This window comes from Siniperca chuatsi, linkage group LG3 (genome assembly GCF_020085105.1).
Source record: "Siniperca chuatsi isolate FFG_IHB_CAS linkage group LG3, ASM2008510v1, whole genome shotgun sequence".
Lineage (NCBI taxonomy): Eukaryota > Metazoa > Chordata > Actinopteri > Centrarchiformes > Sinipercidae > Siniperca > Siniperca chuatsi.
Window position 1 is genome coordinate 12,214,145 of NC_058044.1, and position 20,552 is coordinate 12,234,696.

Sequence of the window (20,552 nt, forward strand, 5' to 3'; positions counted from 1 at the left end):
TACAGATATTATTTTTAACAAGTTGCACTATCTGGGAATGACAAGACTATGTTTCATTGTACACACGTGTCATGACAAATTAGGTTGAATTGATAATTGATAGTTGCAGCCCTATTTCTCTGTGGAGAAGTTTTAATCAAAGGAGAAGATAGCATACAACATTATTCAAATTGCATACACTGCTTTTCGTTAGTATTTTGTTTATTGAGGCAATGCAAAATGTGTTTTTTGCCCTAGCAAGAAATGCTAACAAGTTAACTGTCAAATGGTCAAATGGATGTGACTGATAGTGTCTTAGAGGCAGTCAGACTCTAACACCTGAGAAGTTTAATGAAGCTCCTCGTCAGGTAGGGAAACATTCCAGTGTGACAGCATGAGGCTCTCCGTGATGCCCTCAGGATAGAAGGTGAGAGGTGGAAGAGTAAACCAAGATGTGGTGAGTCACAATCACCACCTGTACATTTCTGTTACTCTGAGATGCTCCTTTATTTTCTTTAACCATATTTTCTCCTTCTGTCAGTTTCATTCCCTGCTCAACTTCTTTCTAGCCAGCAGCGCTGCAGCCACACCTGCATTATGCTAACCAAATGCTGTTATTTTTACTTCACTCACTGTGATGTCACTCTGTTTGCATCCTGGCTGTATTTATTTAGCCATCATCTGAAAGGCCAGCGGGCATAAATCAGGAGAATGATGTAATTGTTTTTAAGGATAGGAATTGTTTTTAGGTGACGTATGATTTCTAAGAAAACCGTATGTTGCTATGGGTTTGTGCCTCCTGTTTTGTTGTCTTGCTTTGCCCTATTTTCATCGCCCCTTGACCTTTTTTCTCGCTTTGTGTCTACTGCAAGTTGTTGATTGGGTGACTGTTTTGCGTTAACATCTTGTTCATCAGCCTCTTCCACCCCTAATTCATAAGTAATGACCATGCAGCAGGCAGGCAGGGAGCCAGACAGAGTAGCAGAGCAGACATGCTGGCTGGCCAGACCTCATCCCCGTGGACCAGAGCCACTTATCTCTCACAATAATGACATATGCATCGAGTAGCTTAAGGAAAGTGGATAAAAAGAGACTGGATTTGGGGAGTCTCACAGGATTTTTTCTTTGTTTTTATTTACTGTTTTGTAATTGACTGAGCGATTGATTTTATTTGGAGAAAGAAACCCAATCAATTTCATACAAAAATTACATTTTCTGGCCAACAAATATTTATCAAGGATAACACTGAAATGTCATAATTATACTGACATTATTAAACAAGCCAATTTACAGCACATAAACAAATGATATAATAAGGAATAAACAAACCGTAACTCCATAACCAACCTCATCTCATATATCCTATTCTTAAACCATAGACAAGGTTTTCACACTTAATTGTTGTCAGTATTTTGATGCTAACTTAAAGTATAAGTCCTTAATGTGATCTAAGAATCTGTTTTCTCTACATTGATACAATTCATACATTCAAAACGACTCTGTGTGGATTTGAGGATGCAGCATAAGTAGGTGTCTAATGAATTTATTATTAGAAATGTAAATCTTATCTTTGAAGCTTTGAAGTACCAACAAAAAGAAAGTCATTGTCATAATGACTCTAGATAATGTGTTAACAAATGTCCTTGCTTGAATGCTTATTCCATTTCACCGTACATTTAAACACATTGCACTGACTTGACCAAAAGAACTTTTTTTTCAAATGAAGTGATAAGTTATTTACCAGCAAAGGCCAGACTTTCCAAACCTTTTTGCTCAGTAATTGTTTTACCATATTCTTAATACTCTAGGACACAAGAAGAGCAGAATAATCAGAATTGAAAAATACATACGTAAAAAGTAAAACTCACATCATTAACAAATAATGGGAATAAAAGTGGGACTAAAATAATACCCTGTGGAGCACCACAAGATATTTTCTTGGCATGAGACAAAGCTCCACAAATATATATCGATAACTTGGGAAGTAAATGCTAAAAAGGTAAAAATGTACAGTAAGTGTAAGGTGGATAATGAGTGTGAGAGTATTAATAGTTATAGTTATTCTGCTTATATTTGATTCTGTTGTTAAATAGAGGCATTACTCTAGCATGCTTATGTTACTGGTGCACCAAACCTTTTGTATAGAAAGATGAATAATGTAAGTTGCATATCAGGGAATTTCCTCAGTTGTATCACTCCAAAAGCTTGCATATGCTAACATGGTCAAAATCAACCAACACTATAAATATATATTTTTTAACACTTTATTTGTAGATTTTTTTATTATATACGAGATTACAAAAATACAAAGCAGGCCACCCAAAGTACAGTGTTATCAGATAAAGGATAGGCTCTCAACAAACTCTACGAAACAAACATATCTCAGGATCTGTTACTATTATGTCCTACCTTTTCAAATGGCATCATAGAGAGCACTTTCTTTAACAAACACTATATTAATTTGTTGGATTGATTCTTCATAGATCTCTGAGTAATCATGCAGAGAACCTCAACAACTTAAAACTATTTAAGGCTTCTCCCAATTTTATTGTATAATAATGATCCATCCGTTTCAGTAAATACCATTTAAAAATAAGGGAGGAAGCAATACTTTGATCTTAAAAGAATGTAACACAAAGCAGCTGCTCAAGTAGGTAAACACTGTCCACAAGAAAGGGAATTGATTCCCCTCAAAATTAAAGCACACTGTTTCAAAAGCCTTTATTATCGTGGCCCTTTATCTTAGTCTTGTTTTTAATCATGTGTCCACAATAATAAAGGTTTTTTAAACTTTGTACTTAAACGAAGCAGTGTGTCTTAATTTTGGGGGGGAGGGGGGACCAGTTAACTGTATTGGAAAATTGATCACATCTACCATTACTCTGCTCTTGTGCTTGTGAGAAAGGAACAGGACTATGAACACCTATATAAAGCCCCGTCACCGTAACTGTGAGAGATGATTCTCCTTGACTGACCTTCCCTTTCTTTCCTCTATCCCCTCCCTCCCTCCCTCCCTCTCTCAGATGACATGGCGTCCTCAGTACCGCAGCTCCAAGTTCCGCCACGTGTTTGGTAAGGCCGCCACCAAGGAGAGCTGCTATGATGGTGTGCCAATCACACGCAGCGTACAGGACAACAACTTCTGTGCTGTCAACCCACGTTTCCTGGCAGTCATCACTGAGTGTGCTGGGGGAGGGGCCTTCCTGGTCCTGTCTGTCCATCATGTGAGTCTCTCCACCTCATGGCAGGTTTTACAGACTGATGTCAGCTTTTTAAAGTGGCATATGCACTGTACTCTGAAGGGAGACAATTTCTCTTGCTACAAGGGGGGAAAAGGGGCGAATAGTCTGCATCCAGACCTCTGAATCTCCACTTTTTTCAGTGATTCAGTTAGGTCTGGTGTTGTGCACACAGACAGACGTTTCTCCAGTTGGGAAAACAACTGAGCCAATCAGTTCTACACTCACTGGCTACTTTGTTAGGTACACCTGTACAATCTAAGGCAATCGAATACAACAGCTCTGCCATGAATTCTACTTTTACAAAGCTTATACATTTTCAGTTTTTGTTGACACTGTCAGAAAGGTGGTATGTTTATTATTCAGGTCGTAGTGGGTGGTGGTATTATACTGAAAGGTGCAATGGTGGAAAATTTGTCAGGCAAGAACTTAACTTCCTAAATATAAAATTACATTGCAAACAAATAACTTTGTATCCTGTCCAGAGCTCAAAATATAACATGCCCCCAAAAAGGTTCTCTTCCTAAAACACAAGTTTTTTTTTTTGTAATGATCTACCCAAAAGAATTATTTTTTTTTCCTAAAGGTGAATAGTTGGAGATCTGGACCTTGGCCCAATCCATTTTTTAAGGAGAGCCTTTCTTGAAGCAAGATTGGCTGATGGTCCTTGTAGTTCATCATAATTTCTGTTTTTGCTGAGCGACAGCTCAGAGTGAAAATATGGTTGATACTGTAGCTAATGAGCATACTGCTTAAGGTTTCTTCTAGCTTGGTACTTAGCAGGCATGCAACAGGAGAAATCAGAAAATCAACCTGAAAAATTTAACTCATAACTGAAATGAGCTTTGGCCAAAAATTTTCACAAAAGATGTAACAAAGATGTAACAAGTTGTCTGCTTTCACAGTGGTAGTTCATGTCAGAAGTGATTTGGAGGATCAGAAAGCCCCCTCCCCCAGTAAATACTACAAATGTTCAGATTTTTTATTATTTTGTGTAATTTCTTTTTTTTTTTAAATTTCCTCTGTTGACTGTTAAACATCTTTCACGGTTTCTCTTTGCTCCTGCACAGACAGCACACCTGGAAAAGACAGCTCTGCTCTCAGATTATAAATAGGACAGCAGCAGTAGAGCCAAAAGAATCTCTAAATACCAGGAAATCCCTGGCAGCTCTTTCACTACAACCTAAACATCGCATGTGGTCGTTTGTTTCCTCGTCACTATACTGTCTTATCTCCCACAGTGACCTCAGTGTGATTAATCAAACACTCTTCCAGACTTTATTTATGCATATTATCACATCCACTGGTGTTATCAGTAACAACAGTGATCTCTCAAATAAACTCAGCCAGACCTCCTCACTCGTGTGCTGGTTAAATTTAAAGTCCCACTGTATATCTCGAGTCCAGAGCGATTCATCAAGCTGAACACCTCTCCCTCCTTTCTCCGTCTGTCTCCATCTTTTAAATTGTCTTGATGAATTATCACCACCCTCCTGGCATGGGCAGGAATTGCATACGAGCTAAGGAATGACATAACTCATCTTTTGACCCCCCCCTTTCCCCTCCTTTCAATGTCTCGAGGAGGTGAAACCTCAGAACCCTCCCCCCCCTTCTGCCGCCTTCACCTCCCATCCATGTGTGTGTACTTACAGATAAGCTTTTATTCTATGGAGAAAAGTAGTTAACACACATGAATACAAGAACAGAAGCACTATGTTCTGCTTACTTGTGCATGTGTTCGGTTTGCTGGAAGCACAGATAATGGTTACATCATTACCATGTTCCATACACACATTACCTGCACAGTAATCTAGCGTGCAGGTGTGTGTGTCAGTTGAGGGAAGGTTCTGTTTGCACAAATAGAATAATTAGCAGTCTTGTTGAGGCAGAAAACCTTCAGTCAGACTCAGTTACTTTTCTCTTGTAACAGGATCATTGAATAGCAGGGCGTGTGTCACAAATGTTTTGTGTAATTCCACGTTAAGTCTGAGTAATTTCATGTTAATGTCAGAAATGTTTTGACTACTTGCAAACTGGGATACTTGTCCTAACCTGCACAGATCGACATTTCCTGTTTTAGAAATTACAAATTAGTTTCCTTTGCTCTCAGCGTCCGGCTGTCTGTCTTTAAAGCTGCACTAATCAATATTTCTACATTAAAAGGGAACGCCACAGATTTTATCAGTATGTTTACAGGTCTTGGGGAGTACTACTGCACATGTGAATAAAGTTATAAAACCTTTTGTGGCTCCAGAGGGAGCTGCAGGAAATGTGATAAATTGCCTCAAGTGATGTCACTTGAGTCAGTGTCTGTTGGTTCTGAAGACTACAAGTTTGAAAATGAAAAAATTCTGGACGTGCGGAGTTAGAAAGAAGTGAGCTCACCAGACCTCTGTATCCTGCTCCGTCATCTCTCGAGGCTACATTAGCCACAACTAGCATAACACACCTGAATCTCCAACCGAACTGTTAGCAGTTGAGTTGCATTGTGGGTAATGTAGGCACCAGGTTTTGACAAGGAAGAGGAACGCATGGAATAAAAAAGATGATATACCTGGTTATGCTGCATCAATTTTGATACTTGTTTTTCTTTTTGTCACAACTGTCCATTGTGAGTCCAACAATGTCATAGAAGTGCAATGCTAAATCAGTGGAGTATTCTTTTAACAATGAATTAAATTACTACATGTCATGTGAAAGGGTTTGCTTGAAGTTTTGAAGCCACGGATAATTGTAATCCGACTCTGCAGTACCCCTTAGCTCAATGGAGCCTTTTAGCGTCTTTTAGCTCATTGTTTTGGTTTAATGGCCAACAGCTTTACTGTTTTGGTTCAGTCTTACCACGCTCATCAGTGTTGTTTCCAGCCGCAGTAGCCGGCCATTTTCAGTGAAAAAGCACTGATAAACTCATTGCATGGCACCTGCTCAGCACCAAACGACAGACAAACAAAGTTAGCGACTAGCTAGTGAACATAGTAAAGCTTGGTGAAGAGGTTTATAGACCACTATTCACAAAGTCAATCTGCATCCTGCACTCTCAGGACTTCCTGTTCTTTTCTTAACCAAGGCTATGTACAGAGCTCGGTAAAAGACCTTTCATTGTGGGCAGCTCCGTCTACTTGGATTGAACTACAAAAAACCTCTGAAATTACAGACACTAGTCGCCTTATATGATTTTAAGGATTTGACCTTAAAGGACATTTGGAAGACTGCAATGTGCAAATACATAGATTTTTTTGTTTTTCCTCTTTTCCTTACTCTTTATCCTTCTATGTATTATTGGTTCTGTGTTGCTTCATGTAAAATTATTATGCTGCTATTTTAGCTAGGACTCTCAAAAAACAGATTTAAATTTCAAGAGACATTCTGATTAGATAAAGTTCAAAAATCAGTTTGAATCCGCTAAAGGAAATGAAAGCCTTGTACTGAATTAAGGATTGGCCCCCGCTCCTTGAAACTCCCGTCTACCTGGTAGTATCAGGTTGCTATATTCATATAAAATTCTATAACTCCAGTTTTATGTTTTAACTCCTCTTTAAGGCTGAAGTAAAACTAGGACCATACTATTTATTGAATATACGCACACTGTACATTGATCAATCTCTGGTAATATACTATACAGTAGTAGTTCAAGTTAAGTACATATTATATGTATAATATTATATGCTGTACAGCAAAGTGCTGGATTGTGCTTGCATATATTAAATAGAATTATGTTATAATACAGAGTTATGAGATAACAAATGCCGAGAGGAATATACGTTTTTAGAGGGTCTAAAGAGAGAAATACATTTATTAGCCTTCTTGCTGAGAGTTAGATGAAAGTTAGATGAGAAGATTGACACCACTTTTATGTCTGTACGGTAAATATGTAGGTGGAGCCAGCAACTGATTAGTTTAGCATAAAGTTGCCAGACAACCAGTGGAGACTCCAGGAAATGTCTGCTCCTGGCTAAGAAATAGTCCGGCACGTAACTCTGCTGTAAAACGGTGAATTGATGTTTTTACACTGTAGAGGTGCTGGTAGGCAGATTTTGGAAAGAGCCAGGCTAGCTGTTTCCCCCTGCTTCCAGTCTTTATGCTAAGCTGAGCTAACTGGCTGCTGGCTATAGATATTTAAAGTACAGACTTGAGAGTGGTGTCAGTCTTCTCTGCAAGAAAGCAAATAAGCATATTTCCCAAAATGTCAAACTATTCCTTTAACCCAATAATAGACATTAGTTAGTTAATATGTTTTCTGTTGTAATTCTTTTTATTTTTGTCTGTTTGTCTATCAGACAGGTAAAGTGGACCCTCACCACCCCAGAGTGTCGGGCCACAGAGGCAACGTGTTAGACGTCAAATGGAATCCCTTCAACGACTATTGCATTGCCTCCTGCTCTGAGGACACCACGGTTTGTACACACACACGTGAACACACATACACACACAGTACATTTTCAAAATGGTTCACTGACTTGTTATCATTTTTCCTGGAATATGAGCATGTAGCAGCAGGGAGATAATTTTATTGCCTTGCCGTTGAGCCTTCAAGAAGAACTAGAAGTAATTCCACACATTCCTCAGCTCTGACCTGGCGTGGCTCAGAACAAATCCCTGAACACAGAAAGAAAAAGGAAAAGTCAACAGGTTTTATCTCCTCTTAAGACTATTTTTACAACTTGTGCCTTGGGGCTGTGTTATTTATTTTTAATATTCAATAATAATAATAATAATAAAACTTTATTTATAGAGCACTTATCAAAACAAAGTACAAAGTGCTTCACAACAAGAAAAATAAAATAACACAGTGAATGACGAAATATAAAGAAATAAAACACATGAAATACAGAAAAGCAATAAAATAAATAGTAAAATAAACAGCCAGTTCAGGTAAAATCAGGATATGCTTTCAGATAAAAATGTGTTTTGAGACGAGATTTAAACGAAGACACTGACTCAGACAATCTAATTTCTTCGGGCAAGTTGTTCCAGAGCCTCAGGGCCCTGATAGCAAAAGCTCTGTCCCCCTTAGTTTTCATCCTGGACTCAGGAACAGACAGGAGACCCCTGCCCGAAGATCTCAAACTACGTGAAGGTTCATAAGGGATTACAAGGTCTAAAATATAATCTGGGGCCAGGCCATGAAGAGCCTTAAAAGTAATCAACAAGATCTTAAAATCAATCCTAAAACCAACAGGGAGCCAGTGTAAAGAGGTTAAAACAGGTGTGATGTGGTCATACTTCTTGGTCCTGGTTAACAGCCTAGCAGCTGAGTTTTGTACAGTCTGCAGTCGTGTCAGAGCTTTTTGATTAAGACAAGTGAACAGGCTGTTACAATAATCAAGGCGTGAGGAGATAAAAGCATGCACAACAGTTTCTGCATCACTAAGATTTAAAATAGATCGTATTTTTGCAATTAGACCCTGAATAGTTTTTGTATTGGCTATTTTTCATAGATTTAGAGGTGTTAAATGCAGAGATTGTCTGTTTGTTTTTTTTGTGCGCGTTAATTTGGTTTCACATGCAGTGGTGGAGGAAGTATTCAGATCCTTTACTTAAGTAAAAGTACTAATACCACACTGCAAAAATACTGTTACAAGTAAAAGTCCTGCATTGAGAATGTTACTTAAGTAAAAGTACGTAAGTACAATCAGGAAAATGTACTTAAAGTATTAAAAGTACACAATGCAGAAAATTGGTCTCTGTGACTGTTATACTATTATATATCATTAGATTATTATTACTCATTAATGTAAAAGCAGGATTTTACTGTTGCAGTTGGTTGATGTGGAGCTAATTTTTAACTTTTTTGTATAGGACTGCAACTAATGATTATCTTCATTATGGATTAATCTGCTGATTATTTTCTCCATTAATCGATTGAGTGTTTAGTTTGTAAAAATTCAGAACATAGTGAGAAATGCCGTCACAATTAGCCAGAGCCCAAAGTGACACATTCACAATGTTTGTTTTGTCCAACCAACAATCCAAAACCTTAAAAGAATTAAAGATAAATTGAAACAATTAAAATAATTAAAAGGAAAAGCAGCAAATCCTCACATTTGAGAAGCTGGAACCATGAAATGTTTTTGCATGAAAAATAATTATCCAAATAGTTGCCAGTAAATTTTCTGTCAATCAATTAATCGACTAATCGTTTCAACTGTACATTTTCATATGTTTTGTGTGCAGAAATCTTAAATTGTAACCAAAGCTGTCAAATAATTGTAGTGAAGTAAAAAGTAAGTTTCCTCTGAAATGTAGTGGAGTAGAAGTAAAAGTGGCATAAAAAGTAAAGTACAAGTACCTCAAATTTGTACTTAAGTACAGTACTTGAGTAAATGTACTTAGTTACATTCTATCACTGTTCATGTTTGTGTCCACAGGTGAAAGTGTGGGAAATCCCTCCTCATGGTGTGTTCAAGAACCTTACAGTACCGTGGAAGGAGCTTCAGGGTCACAGCCGCAGAGTGGGCCTCATCGAGTGGCACCCGACTGCTAACAACATCCTCTTCAGTACGGCCTATGACTACCAGGTAACACAAACATACACACTCACACACACTAACCGTAACACAGCCACAAAGAAACTACAAGCTAAAAAGAAATGAGGACTTTGACATATACAGTAAGTAATTATGTATAACAATGCAGTCAAACAGGTCACAGCTGTTTGTAGCAACCCAGTTCTATCCATGTCATTAATGTCTCAAGGCGTCAGTATGCTTCAAATAAAGTGGTTTTCGGATCGTCAGATTCAAACCCCTTACCCCCTCAGCTTTCCAGCACAACTGGGGAGACAGCATCTGAAAATTGTGGTAATTTAACAAAACCGACAATCCAACACACGGCCACTTCATTAAGTGAAGTATGCAAGGTTTGAAATTCTGTTTCAAGCGTTATTTTTTCATTCTTCACACAACAACTTCTGTCTCTTTGTGCAAGTACAACCAAGTGCAACTCCATGAATGCCTTTGAGGAAAGATTGTCTGAAAGTGTTATCCTGGTTTGTATGATACATTGCATCTACCCCTCTTCATGACCGCAGTGTTTTTGCCCTGCGTTTAGGGTTAGGGTTTGCCTTTGGACATAATCAGACATCACTTCACACGAACACGTTTGCTTCAAGCATTTTAATACAGAGAACCGAGTAAAGTCAAGTCAGAACAAATAAGAGTCCTGAACCACTTTTACATCTAAAATAAACAAAACAGTTCAGACTTTTTAGTGGAATATTGTTTTTTTAGCGAGATAAAACCTGATATCAGTCTGAACTTCAATGAGTGGATTTCCTACAAATTAATAAATCATACATTAACATTCATTGTAGTTACAAATTACTTTTGCATTGATATCAAAGTCTCAAGTACAAACATTTTAAAACTGACTTTGGACAGACTTGAGTTATTTCCTAACTGGTGGTTTTATTGCTAAATTTCTGTGTGTGTGTGTATTAACATTATGTGTGTGCCTTTACACCTGCAGGTGATGATCTGGAACCTGGACTGTCCAGAGCAGGTGGTCAAGAACCCTGTGCGGACAATCAGCCACCACACAGATGTCATCCTCTCCATGTCTTTCAACACAGATGGCAGCCTCTTCGCCACCTCCTGCAAGGACAGGAAGGTCCGGCTCATAGAGCCACACTCAGGAAACCTGCTGCAGGTAATGCTTCGTGTGTGTGTTGTTGTTACCTGTTTTTTTTTTTTTTGTTTTTTTTAGACAAATCTGCAGTTAAATTTGAGAATTCCAGTGCTTTTATTTTGAAAGGCAGTTACTACAGTATGTAGCAGCTAATCTAATGTATCACATGTCACTGTAAAGAAAACGTCTAGTTAGGGCTATTATTTTTTGTTTTTTAATAGAAAAAAACAAACAGGAAGTTATCAGTGTTTATTTTAGATATGAAAAAATGGGTGAAAATCTAATTTGAAAAAAGATAATACAAAAATCTGTTGTACAGAAAACATTGGTAGCACAAACACTCTGTAGCTGAACCATTTATCAGCAGCTCATTTGCATTTTCTCATCACATTCTCTTACTGGAAGCATTATTTTGACATGCGCTCTTCACAAAAGAACCTCATTTACCTTAAACTGCAATGAATGTGTCTTTTTTTTGGGGGCTGAATACACAACCTTTGGATATGTGTGAACATCTAATATGAAAATCAATAAAACCTAAAAAGCTGTAGTGCCTTAGTTGTAGTGTACAATAGTATCCCAGCCAATATTGCATAAGTGGGAGTTCCCTGCTCCTTTTCCCCTTCCCAGGCCCAGGCACTCATCCAGCACCACACAGCCAAAACTGACACCTCTGGCCTGAGCAGGTCCACAGCATAACTCCTCAGACCTCTGGGTCACCAGCCAGTGACTCACACACTTTACATTAGTCTGCTCTCACTACCTTTGCCTGCCAAAGAAGCTCACATGGACATATAATGAACATTACATCACAATGCTGTAGTGTTGATGTTTTGGAAGCTTGTCAACAAATTAGTCTACACCTTTTATATTACTTAAATAAAGTCTTATGCTGGTCATACCAAATGTTTAGTGTGCTTGATGCTATGTTTGATGTATGCTGTGTTGTGTGTTTGCAGGAAGCAAACTGCAAGACGCACAAAGCCAGCAAGGTGCTGATCCTGGGTAACATGAAGATGCTCCTCACAACAGGCACTTCACGTTGGAATGATCGACAGATAGCTCTGTGGGATCAGGTGAGAGCAACAGCAGAACAACTGACAGCACAAGAAGTGTTTTGTGATAAAATAATCTCATCTCAAAGGTCCACTAACTGGCTTTTTAGACGCTTTCATCCGCATTTCACGGTCTTAATCAGCGAATGGGGCCGGATCAGGTGTCAATACGTGAGATTACTGTCATGTGATGACACATACAATCACTTGTTATCAGGTGACTGAAGTGTCACACTTTGGTCACGTGATGACACTTGAACCAGCTCCATTTACTGATGAAGATGCGCGAGAAGACCATGAGATGCGTTTGAAAAAGCTGGAAGGTGGACCTTTGAGTTTAGATAATTTTGTCACACACATTTTGCAGTTCCCCTGATCGAAAATGAACTTCATGCTCCAGAAGTATTTTGTTGTGGTTGCTTAATGTTACTTTATTTTCTTACTTATTTGTTTCTTTATTGGGGGACAGGGTGTCCGAAAAAGATTCACCTTCAACATTAACTTCTTCTTGAACTAGGGCTGCAACTAATGATTATTTTCATTATCAATTAATCTGTCAATTGTTTTCTCAATTAATTAATCATTTTGTCAATAAAATGTCCGATAATGGCCATTATAATTTCCTTGAAGCAGATGACAGTAAAGGGCTACAGAGGTCCATGTATACAATCCACACAAGAAGCAAAACAACAAAAAATAAGAGTAAAGGCCCAGAAATAAGCACAATCCCAATAGTATTAGAATTAATAATAATACAAATTAAGTAATGGGCAGCATATTACATCACCAGCGGAGAGGTCAGAAGTCTAGTCGGCCCTATTGCCTGGCTTACATCATTTAAGCCTCTGAGCATTAGAGAGTCAGGATAAAAGGAAAAAAACTGTTAAATATTGAAATAAATATAAAAAGGAAATGTTAATATTAAAAATTGAGAGAAGGTGAGGAAAGTTGAATATTTTGGACATAATAAACTATATTTAGCAACTCATTGGTTCATCTGTTTTGCTCCAAATGGCCTCATGTGTGAATCAAATACTTGGACTGTAGAAAAACAAAATAGAAACATGTAGTACACACTAGCATTTCCCATACCTGATGTGTGATCTCATGGCTAAGATGTTGCTCAGTCCCACTCATACTCACTCTCTCACACACAACTCTGCCATCTAGTGGACAAATTGGTGGAGTTAAAGTTAAACCACCAGTATACATGAAGACGTAGAGCCAGAGGTGTTCTCTCCTTGAGTATGTCATTGCCAAGTACTCTGATCAATCACACCTGTTAGCCTGTAATAATAGTCGGTGTGGCAGGCTGGTGTGTTTTGATGTGTGAGGGTGTATCGTGGGTGGGAGATTATGGTAGAAACACGGATTAGGGATTGAGCGCTCAATGTTTTTAATTCAGCGCTGGAGAGTGCTTCTTATGTGGAAGTGGATTTAAATGATTGAGTGTTTTGATATCAGGGGATGTTGTACACTGGTGCTTAAGTGTTGTTTTTGATGAAGCTGTTGATCTTTGTGTGTGTTTGTAGGACGATCTGTCTGTGCCTCTGTTACAAGAGAACCTGGATGGTTCGTCAGGAGTCCTTTTTCCTTTCTACGACCCTGACACACACATGCTCTACATTGCTGGGAAGGTGGGTCTCTAAAAGCAACTAGAAAGAGTCTATACATTTATACACAAAATACTTTTTAATATTATGGTTACAAAGACTTCTCTTGTCTCTGTCAGGGTGACGGAAATATCAGGTACTATGAGGTCAGCTCAGAAAAACCCTATATCCACTACCTAACAGAGTACCGCTCGCACCTACCTCAGAAAGGAATGGGTGAGAAACACACACACAAATACACACACACACTATGGTAAAATCTCAAACTCAAATAGAAATGTCGCCCAAACACTGCTACTGCTTTTTTTTAATCAAATTTATGGATTGTTGGGATGTTTCGTTTAACTATTTCCTTTCTTGAATGTGTGTAAAATGTGGCTGTTGATCACTGTTTGGAAACTCCGCCTACCTTCTGGCCATGCTGACTCTCTTGCACCTGTAAGCAAAGCTGCTGTGCAAATAAGCCTGCAATATTTGACTAGCCAAACCAGCTGATCAAAGCGACATCATAGATCATGTGAAGTGACATGCAGCATGACATGAAACCTGGAGATATAACCCCCACCCACTGTTCCCCCTGCGGGAAGCTAGCACTATGTCTTAACTTTCACAGATGGCTAGTACTATGAAAAGTCACACCGACATGTAATGTATGCATTGATATATTAGACTAGACTTTTCAGCCATTGAGGGCATTTTCAGCGTACGGCAGAGTATACAACTGAAACAGTCTGGCAGTCCAAAAATATAATAAATCATTGAGAAATGTCTTTTTATTTTAATTCAGGTGTGTGTGTTAAAAAGCCTATCATTTCTTTACTGCACAGCATCCTGAACCTGTGCTCAGGGTGGGTGTGGTCCTGCACGATATTGCCCTTTGATTTTTCCATTGCAATATAAACACATATGTGCATTTGTTAAAGGGCTTTTTGCTCATTGCAAAATGAAAAGCATTATACTCTTTCTTGTCAAACCATAATGCAATTATAGTACAGTTCTACCCTATCTGCATCAGTCAGCACACTTTTTTAGTGCACAGTAACTGTACCTAACTCTTGACAAAATATAACAAAAGATGATATAAGTATAGGATAGCCCAGTAGTGCAGCAGAAAAAGTTGGTTTCCTGTGTAACAGAGTAAAACTGTCTCGGCCTGTGTGTCCTCCTTCAGGTGTGATGCCAAAGAGAGGTCTGGATGTGAGCTCCTGTGAGGTGTTCAGGTTCTACAAACTGGTGACAATCAAGAGTCTCATTGAGCCTCTTTCCATGATTGTGCCCCGCAGGGTGAGAGTGCATCGATTCACACAAACCACAAACACCAGGGGATATAAAAGAAATGCATCCATTTTTAGCTTAATAGATTTCAGAGAGCTAATTTGGTATGTGTACATCTGCCTGAATGTACTGTGTATGTGTTTTCAGTCGGAGTCGTACCAAGAAGACATCTATCCAATGACGGCTGGTAACAAGCCTGCTTTAACTGCAGAGGAGTGGCTCAGTGGCATCAATAAAGGTCAGAATTACTGTGTGTGTGTGTGTGTGTGTGTGTGTGTGTGTGTGTGTGACATTTGTATATGTTGGCGAGGTCCTGGGCGATTTACAGATCTTCTCTTATTTCCCATTGTGAAAGGCTGGAGGAGAACTGCTCCAAACTAAATCATAATCAGGGTTCAAATATACCTAAAAACAACAAAAAAGTACAAGTGGGGCTGGGTGATATGGGTGAAATCAAGATCACAATGTTGACAAGAGTATTTTTTGGTATTGATGCATCAAATGCATGCAAAATTAACGTACAATATGTAATGTAAAATAAACAAACTGATGTTAAATACATTGAATTGTTCCACTATTATGTATTACATTTAACAAATGTTCACGTATGTAAAACAAAAACTTTACATTTTCTTGGAATCATTGATTTGGACGACATCATCACAATACAATAGTCAATATGATAATATCAAATGATTGCCCAGCCCTAATCACATGTATAAGTATATCTGCGTTCCTACTTTAAATTCAATATTAGATGTTTTTTTTGTTTTCCGTAGTATTTGTATAAGTGTATTTTGCTTCACTGTTTTAGATCTATAGTATCTAATCTACTGGTAATTTCTTACCAGTGGTGGAAGAAGTACTAAGATCATTTATCCCTTACAAGTGAAACCTCTGCATTTAAAGTAAAAGTACATGTGCAAACTTAATGTTGTAGCTGGTCAAGGTAGGACTGATTTGAAGTACTTCATATACAGTCAGGAAGTTTATTTTCTCTAATGTGTCAGGATCGTTCCATTTAGCTCATTGTCCTCCTGTCCCTCTCTTTGTCTTCTAGGCCCAGTGCTGATGTCTCTGAAGCCTGGAAGTCAAGTAGCAGAGTCATATTCAGAGATGAGCAAGGGGCTGGGAAACTCGCGGGACACTCGCAGGTCTCAGAGCAGACCAAACATGCTACAGCTGGCGTACATTCAGGACCAACTGGGAACCAAAGACAGCAAGGAGGACGGTGGCAATACAGAGGACGACAGGAGTCGGACACCCGTCAGCAACGGAGAAGACCTCGCACTTTGTTCTCCCCCAAGTACAGAGAATGAGGTACTGAATGGTTTTGGTGTCACTACCTTTATCATCATTCTTTGAGTTTTTATTCTGCTGTTTGTACAATTATTTTGTTTTGGCATTTTTCACACACAAGGGTATAGGTTGTCAGTGCTATTTATTTACAAACTAGTTAATTACACTTTATGATGAAATTGATCTTTGTGCTTCATAAGTCCAACAGAAGGGTTAGAAATGTGGCCTAAATTTCCGCATTATTAATGAACTAACCCTGAAAATTATATTCAGTTTTATTCATAAAGAACTTAGACTGAGAAAAAATGGAAATGGTTTCCAGGGGACAAAATGATGAACAAGCCTGGACACGGTCGGTTCCAACTTCAGTAACTTCAGGAGCCACAAACCATGGCAACAACAAGCGCTGTGTCCCAGCCAAGTGCATCACTTTTTAGCGTCCCCTAGAAACAGTTTCTGTTTTCGTCTGTGCTCTTTGAAGCGTTTCTGCATTCGGTTGTTTTTTGCAGTGTGTTTTTTCTAAACGATTTGCACGTCAAATTAGCGAGTATGTTTTATCTTAATTGTGTTTTGTCAGTTTGCAAGTGTTTCTTTAAGTTGCAGTGCGTTGAGCTCTTAGGGCCACCATATAAATCAAACTGTAGCCTAAAAGTAAAACGTCTCACCCATCTCTAGTGGAAATTACACCCTTGATATATTCCAATATATTGTGTATGTTTTTTGTCCGCAGCTGCGTCTGAAGTTCCACAAGCAGCAGGAGGAAATCCGACGGCTGAGGGAGCTTCTCAACCAGAGGGACGTGCGCGTCAAACAGCTGGAGCTGGAGATTAAGAACATCAAAAACACCCAGTCTCAGAGCTCACTTTAAGACTTGCCCGACCTATGGAGTCACCTTCACCCACTCAAGGGAACACATGCATTACTGTACAAACCCCATTTTCAAACCGCCATACCCCTCTTAGGGTCCTGACTCACCTCTTATCCTTTAATGAGCCCCCCATACTCACTGTACAGGGGTGATTTAAATCTCAACATGTTTTCTTTCAATCTGTCAATTCCACACAAGGTGCACATATTCTTTGTCCATGTACATGCACTCAAACACTGAGTCCCAACTGTAACATGTTGTAAAACTCTTTGCACCTGTTGACCTTTACCCCATTTCTTTTGTATGCTTCACAGCTATGCAAGTTTATTGTAATTTTTAGCTTTTTTATGCTGAGAGATAAAAGGATGTTTGTGTGTGTCTTGACTGAATGATGTGACTGTGACTGCGCGTTGGTTTGAAAGTTGTTGCAGGGCAGGTGCAGACATCCTGTGTGATTGTGCGATAACACTGATCCTCCCCCCCAATATTTAAACTACTGTAAGTGGAGATGGCTGTGGTGTTTTAATGTATGTGTGCTTGAATGAAAATGATCTAAATGAATGAAAAATATCATGATCCCAGCTGTATTCTTATGTTCCACTGAGCTGCATTTGTTTTTATTTTTGAATGACTGGAAAATTGGTGAAAAATCAATCTGTTTCACAGCAGCTACTGTGTAAGCCAATTCTGTAACTGATGCCATGTAGCAGTTTTGATCTTCATTTTTATATATATATTTTTTTTTAATACAGTCAAAGAAAATACCATTTAATTAAGTACTTGAATTCGCGATTGTTATTTGTAATGCAAACTGTTTAAAAAGGACAAAAAAGCCTGTTTGCTTTTTCCTGATGTGGAGTCACTGTGAAGAAACAATTTAAAGCCATTGTAGAGCCAGAGTCCTGCACCAATTCTGGGTTACATTGTGTTCCACTAGCTTTCAGTTCTGAATGTATTTTACTGTGTTTTATTGCTCTCTGTAAAAACCTGAAACATGACGCTGGGGTTTTCTGTATTTTAAGCTGAAAGGGTATCTTCTACTGTAGTGGTTAGTAAAATCTAAGCACCTTGCAACCCTAATGAGTGATAGTGTCAGTTAGAGATATGATGATATATATTGTGAGATGGTAGAAAATTTGCCATACCTTTTATACCATGGTAGCTATACCTTTTTAGTATCTCAAAAACCTATTGATATGTCAGTTATTTAATTTACTGGATTAGACAAAAAACATTCCCATTTTATTCATATACAGTTTCTCAGTATAAGTTTAACACATTTTCCAATAAATGTTATATATCGTTATATATCATAATATTATAATCTAAAATTAGATACAAATGATAGGATTTTATTCATATTGCCCACTCCTAAGCAGGAGTTGGCTGTAGTTGTTGAATGATAACAAAATAATTATTGAGCTTGAGAACAGTTCATTCCATCTCCACTCAAGGTCACTTAATCACCTGTTCTGGAGCTTTAAATGGTCTTCATTAGCAGATGAAGTTTGTAGGTAAGTGTCAACTGTTATTTCCAAGGTCAAGAATGAGTTGTCAAGCTCAATTTTAAGCCAACAGGGATTAGAAGTCCTAGTACAGATAAGTATATATTCCAACAGAGATTCCCAGTATGATGTTTCAGCTTTGAAAGAAAACCCTTTGTGTGAAATTACATAGTCTGGATGAGGCTGGTGGAACAGAAGTGAGCTCAACAGGGGGACAGGTCTTTATGTCTTAATATGAACATTTTACTTAAATGTGACAGGGAACTCATCAATGTTTTGTTAAATGCTTAGCTGTGATGATCTGTCAATGCAACCGCAAAGACTTAAATAACTAAAATGTACGTTGAGCAGTTGGTGAAGTCCATCCTAATGACATATAGAAATGTGTTTTCCCTCAGGGAACTTCTGAATGGTGGTCATAGTTTTTGCCACAGCGCTGTCGGACCAGTTTCTCATACAGGATTTGTTGCTTTCAGAATTGAGGCAGTTGATCTTGGCCTGCATTTTGTTTTCAACAAACTAAAAGAGAAAACATTCCCTAGTCATTTATCTCAAAGTTGAGAGGAACAGTTCTCTTACTAGCATGTAAATATGCATAGATGTCACATTACCGCTTGCAGATATTAGGCAACACAAACAATATTGATCCTAAGATAACCAGTCAAATGCAGCACAAATTACCATGCTTGCCTGTTTTTATGTAGTCAGAGGCACAAGCACCATAATGATATTAGATTTGGCTTACATTTCATGGCCACGTGTCAAAGATGTAACACATGGAAACTGCCACACCAACTCACACACACAGAAACACTGGCCTCAATACAATTGCAAACCTTTTGACCTCTGGCAGGACAATTCTAGCACAGCTTCATCTCTGACTGACTTTTGTCCAGGAGCAGCAATGGCCAGCCAGTGTAAACTCTAACCACCACTGCTGTTGGTGGACAAGTCTCAACACATTCCTACAATGTGCTGCTGTTTTTACAGTTGGTCAGTGGACTTGCTCAAGGGCTGATGTGGCTGTTCGTTCACATCACAACAGTTTAAGGTGACAGGTTGCTTACTTACTTACATTTAGCTTCTTATCTGTCACAGAGCCATTCCAACTAGCTTAATCGTGCCCATGTTTCACATAGAATTTATTCAAATGGATTTTTTCCTATCCAAAAAAAGATTTTATTTGAATTTTATAGCATTTCTGCCTCTCAGAAATCTGCCTGCAAATGAAAAAAATCATTGTTTGAAGTCTGCCAAAATTGTGCATTTAAAGAACAATCGTTGGTTAGCTTGGGAATTCAAGGCTTGATGCAGTTTGTATCACAAATAAATACTGCATATCTCTAACTAAATAATAATAGCCACTGCCATTTTTGAGCCCATTTCTTCAGCACTATTTTATAGTGACTGAACTGTCAACAGCAGAATTTGTGTTATACGCTCTTTACTGCTGCCCCATTTCACTACCTGTGTGCCCACATACTACGGAAGCCCAAAATGTTCAATATTAAATAAATAAATAAAAAAGACAATGGATAAATAGTCATATGAATACATTTTATTTCACAATGTCACTTTTCATGACAAGGGTGTTGTCACTGCCCTCCCACCTTTCAGCCAATCACGTACACACTGCTTCTTAAACTAGCAAGGTCAACAACTGCTACCAAATTTAGCCAGTTAGCTCCTGTTAGCTAGAGCAACAACAATGCTAACGTTATTCTGAATCAACCAGCTAGAGGCTGCTGCTGTAAATAAACACAGTAACTAAACTTCTGTAGCTTTTAAGCCTTAGCTTAGCAAGGCTGCTCGTGCTACCTAGCTAGCTAGGCCGGCTTGTGAGCTTATATTAGCTAGCTCTGTTGGCAGGAACAACCACAGAGTCTTTTTTTCCACCTACACTGAGTTGTGTGTCTTTTTCTGAGGAACATCTTAACTCTGAATTAACTAGCTACCTGCTGCTGTTAATACTGCCTCTTCACATTGATGCTTAGTGATAACCCAAACTCACAACCCTGTCCAGCTAGTTAACTAGATAGGTAGGTATGTGCAACCTTGTTAAGCTAAATAAATAATAAAGATTTTAGTTTCTG

The 20,552-nt window shown here is 38.5% G+C and overlaps 1 protein-coding gene across 3 annotated transcripts in view; it reads left to right on the plus strand.

Moving 5' to 3' along the window:
• coro2aa (coronin 2Aa) overlaps window positions 1-20,552 on the plus strand; it is a 44,193-nt gene extending 23,641 nt beyond the window's left edge. For all 3 annotated transcript variants that reach the window (XM_044191700.1, XM_044191702.1, XM_044191701.1), the window contains 11 exons: window positions 3,003-3,203; window positions 7,496-7,612; window positions 9,587-9,736; window positions 10,686-10,865; window positions 11,804-11,920; window positions 13,432-13,536; window positions 13,632-13,728; window positions 14,684-14,796; window positions 14,935-15,025; window positions 15,848-16,107; window positions 16,817-20,552. In XM_044191700.1, the coding sequence (XP_044047635.1) occupies window positions 3,003-3,203; window positions 7,496-7,612; window positions 9,587-9,736; window positions 10,686-10,865; window positions 11,804-11,920; window positions 13,432-13,536; window positions 13,632-13,728; window positions 14,684-14,796; window positions 14,935-15,025; window positions 15,848-16,107; window positions 16,817-16,954 (1,569 nt within the window). In that variant the 3' untranslated portion in view covers window positions 16,955-20,552. The remainder of the gene's footprint in view (window positions 1-3,002; window positions 3,204-7,495; window positions 7,613-9,586; window positions 9,737-10,685; window positions 10,866-11,803; window positions 11,921-13,431; window positions 13,537-13,631; window positions 13,729-14,683; window positions 14,797-14,934; window positions 15,026-15,847; window positions 16,108-16,816) is intronic.